General features: G+C 35.2%; 1 protein-coding gene across 1 annotated transcript; it reads left to right on the forward strand.

The window, feature by feature from the left end:
* The first annotated feature begins 3140 nt into the window (after positions 1-3140).
* Positions 3141-3681, forward strand: LOC103928315 (non-specific lipid-transfer protein 1-like). The gene is made up of 2 exons (XM_018642809.2): positions 3141-3429; positions 3644-3681. Exons 1-2 carry the CDS (start codon positions 3141-3143, stop codon positions 3679-3681), a joined length of 327 nt encoding a protein of 108 aa, XP_018498325.2.
* The last annotated feature ends 736 nt before the right edge of the window (positions 3682-4417 follow it).

Here is a 4417-nt window from a genome sequence, read left to right on the forward strand (position 1 = left end):
GATAGGGAATAGAAAATGGAATTGATGGCATAGGATTTGAAAAGTTAAAGCACAGATCCGAGACAATCAACGGAAAAATTGCTGAGAAAACTAAATTCGATAGCCACCGACTCAGGCCTTAGGAATGACCGAGGGCAGAAGAGATGAAATCGGAAGATAACTCAGCATACATGCTAGAAAATCTCTTACAAGGAAGGAGAGAAACTCTCACAGTGGGAGAGAAAAACATACTTCACCTGTTATTAACTAAAGCTCATATGCTCTTCTCTAACCTCTTTCATATTTCAAAATTATTATTCTTCAATTATAATTGAGAAGTCTTAGATTTAATTCTCGTCAAATCCAAATTCTAACCAAATTATTGTGACTGACTCATATTGAGAGAGAGGGATCCTAAAGGTTTTCTATTTTAGTGCATGAGGGAACATGGTTGGTTAGAGTTGATTTTTTTAACTTATTCCCAAGTATTTCTATGCAATAAAGTTTGAAATCCCCATGTTACATCTCTGCAAATAAAAATAAATAAAAGTCTATGCAATCAGATATACTCAATAGTTGGGATTTGAATTTTCACCTTTTTATTTCAGTTTTTATTTTTATGAAAGCTGAAAACTTTAACTAGTTTTAGTTTTCAAAAAATAAAACTTAGAAAACTAAAAACAAACAATTGAAAAACGAAATGTTAACTTATTCTTTCTGGGTGCAACAATACTCTCTATATAAGCAATTCGTGATTTGTTTAATTACTTTTTTGAACTCAAAACATAAAAAATTAACTAATTTGGTTCAAACTGGGCTTATTAAATGAGCTTCTAGGTAATATTGAGGGAGATTATGTTAAAAATACGTATAGAATCCGTGAATTTTACATATATGAACAAAAATGTTTAAAAATAACGTGTAGTGTGCTAAACATAAAAAGTACATATATACGTTGTAGGACAGCCGGACAAGGCAAATGAAGCAGTAAAAATTGGATCTCCAATTAAAGAATGGAGGATCCAGGGAAATGGATCGATTTGAATCAAGACTTAGAGCTCGGGGTCTAAACTGTTAGATCAACGTGGTCATAGTGACCTATATGATCTGGACCGGATCGTCTAAAGGTACTATCAAAATAATAAATCTAATGGGCACCAAAACTGTAGACAAGGGCCACCATTGTAGAGACCTACTAGGCCCTCAAGGAACGTAACTCCTAATCCTACTTTGATTAGGAGAAAATCTTGGGAATTCCTATTATTATGGGAATTAGCATGTGCTCCAAGTAATCATTAGCCTAATGGAAAGGGAATATTTTCCTAGATTTTATTAGGATTCACCCGGCTTTAATACGGATTTCTATCCTCATAAGGACTCTCATTGAACACTATAAATACGCCATTTAGGGTTTAATGTAAATGTATCACATTCTACACTCTATTCTACCACTTGACATTGTAAACACTGTTGTAACTTGATAGTCAAAGGGTCCTTGGTTGGTACCTCCCTGGTGCCTAGGTTCTTTTATGATCTCTTCTTCTTGTCTTGTAGGTGGCCAACAATTGTTCGTATACTAAATGTTGGTGTGCAAATTTAATTCCAAAATACATAAATAGTACGTGTACCGTATTTTGGAGTTTTAAAAACATATGATTTAGTTTTAAAATGTATGATTTAGCTAATCATTAAGCAATGTAAGAAATGAGAAAATATTTTAAAGAAACTACGTGAGTATATATATATATATTTTACACGAAATTATTGCGCACGTACATAACGAAAACATGAGCAAGAAATTAGAATTATATACATACGATTTCAAATGAAATAAAAAAGTTTTATGGTTATACAACCTTAGTTTTGCGTTATACATTAATCTATTCGTGGGCTTATTAAAATTCATAATTTCGAATCTTTGATGTCATCAGTCGGCTAATATTCTCTTAGCACAATATAACATAAGTCATCGGCTAGATTGTGAGTTTAATCTTATGATAATTCTTGTCTAAATATTTGCCTTGTCCAAAAGTTGATACACAAACATACAAAATTGTACGTTTGGGCTCTTTTTATTAATTTTTTTTTTTGGTACATCGATATTTTTATATTAAGAGAAAGGGGAGTTCGGCTATGCCACACAATGGATAGCCTAATTTGATATCGAATTTGCCATCAACGAGATTCAAACTTAAGACCTCTCACTTCCAAGTAAAAATGAATACCAACAGACCATAATATTGAATGACGGGCCTTTATTAAGACCTTAAATATTTTTTTCGCCCTGAAGATTTGAATCTTGATGTGGCAAACTTATTTTATACATGAAGATCTATACACACTTCTAAAAGATATGATTCCTTTCAAACGAAGGAAGATGATATACGTATAGTATAATCCCAAGCAATATATTTGTGATAATCCCAAGTGGTTTTTGGCTAAAATGATTTTCTGAAAATGAAATAACAACTTACTTTAGTCCTTGGCAATGAAAATCAATAGAAGTAATCTCTGAGTTTGTCCACCGTAAATCATTTTAGTCATTTCATGAAAAATCAGTCAATATCCTCGTTAACTGAAAGAGTTGGTTTGACAAACAAACCCTTAAAAAGGTGGTCACGTGATTGTTTATACGACAATTTGACAAGGATATTGACAAATTTTTCACGGACCAGCCAAAATCATTTACGATGGACAAACTCAAAAACCACTCCTATTGATTTTCATTGTTCAGGTAAATTAAAGAGTTATGTAAATCTCAGTGACTATTTTTATTAAAAAGAATCATCCGCTGGCTTGTAGTTGGAGTCATTATCAAGTATGAACTGAGGGTGGTTTTGGATGGAAACAAAATTTCTTGAAAAGAGGGAATTTGTTAACTTGGGCCAGAAGGGCATGACACATTGAACAGGGCCAGACTCATCGCTCATTACCAAAACTATAAAGCCTGCAAACTAGTAACTGAAATTGGCCCAAACCTTGTCCTCTTTAGCCTTTACTATCCAAGTGACTAGAAAGGCGGAAATTTCGTAACTGTTTTTGTTTAGGTCCATTATCTTCAACCGGCTATAAGTACACCATGCAACCCATCCATTTTCCACAAGCAAAAGCAAAAGCTCAGACGCACAAGCTAGCCATCAAGCTTTTCACTACTAGGAAAAATGATGAAGGGCATTGTGATCTCAAAGTTGGTTCTGCTAGCCATGGCTCACCTAATGGTGCAGCAAGGAGAGGCCGTCGTCTCTTGTGGCCAGGTGGACTCAAACTTAGCGCCTTGCGTTTCCTACCTGACCAAACGGGGTAATCTTGACTCGGCTTACTGTACCGGGGTGCAGAACATCAAGAACCTCGCCCAAACCACAGCTGATAAGCAGGCCGCTTGTGAATGTTGTAAGGCAGCGGCAAACCGCTTCCCCAGTGTTGACGAAGTTACAGCTTCTACTCTCCCAGGCAAGTGTAGGATTGTGATGATTATCCCCATCTCAAAGACCACCAACTGCCAGCGGCGAGTGTCTTATTTTCTTACCCTAATTAACTTATATATCTCGCTTACATACACACACAGACACACACACACACACACACACACACAGACACACACACACACACATATATATATATAGTTATAAACTTGCTAACATGTCGCTTTTTTTTCTTGGACCAGCATCAGCTAAGATGGAGGTGATCAAGGGCAGGAAATAAAGCAAGAGAAAGCTTTGAGTGTTATATGATCATTCCTTGTATTAATAAACATCTCTGTATTATTTCCTGTTGAAATAACGATTATTTATGCATGATTTGAGAGACCTAGTTAAATAAATTCATTTCTGAGATATTTATAAAGATGTTCGTGTTGTTTATCCTCTTTAATTCAATACGTGTGCGCTGATTAGGCCGCGTGAAATTCAGTATAGATTTGCCTGTTACAGAAGCAAAGTACTGATCGTGTTGATCAAGAACTTGTTAAAACCAAGTAATGATCATGCACAGATTAAAAATTGAGGCTCATAACAATCTTTTATTCTGTAATCGGATAAACAAAGTTCCAAACGAACATATAATAGTATTCGAGCTATGAAGAGGGAACACAAACTCAGTAGCAAAAGCTGCTACTTCATGAGCAACCCTATTGAATTTCCTAACATATTTAAAAGAGATAAACTGGCTGAAAGAGGCAGTCAATGGCACACATGGATCCCTTGGAGTTTGAATACAACTATCAATTTGATCAATCCCATGCAGTTTGTAAGTCACTAACTCTACATCATTTTCATTGCAGACTACTTTCGTTTATGCCAATATACTATTGTAGCTCCGTAAGTTGAACACTGAAACGTGCAACCTTCAAGTGTCTGACCTTTCAGTCTTGAAACGAAACAGTGACTATGACATGGAGTAAAAGAAAATTCATGTAACCTGTACCAACTTCATAGTGCAT

This window comes from the organism of the source record quoted next, unplaced genomic scaffold (genome assembly GCF_019419815.1).
Source record: "Pyrus x bretschneideri cultivar Hongxiangsu unplaced genomic scaffold, Pyrus_bretschneideri_v1 Contig43, whole genome shotgun sequence".
Taxonomy (NCBI): Eukaryota; Viridiplantae; Streptophyta; class Magnoliopsida; order Rosales; family Rosaceae; genus Pyrus; species Pyrus x bretschneideri.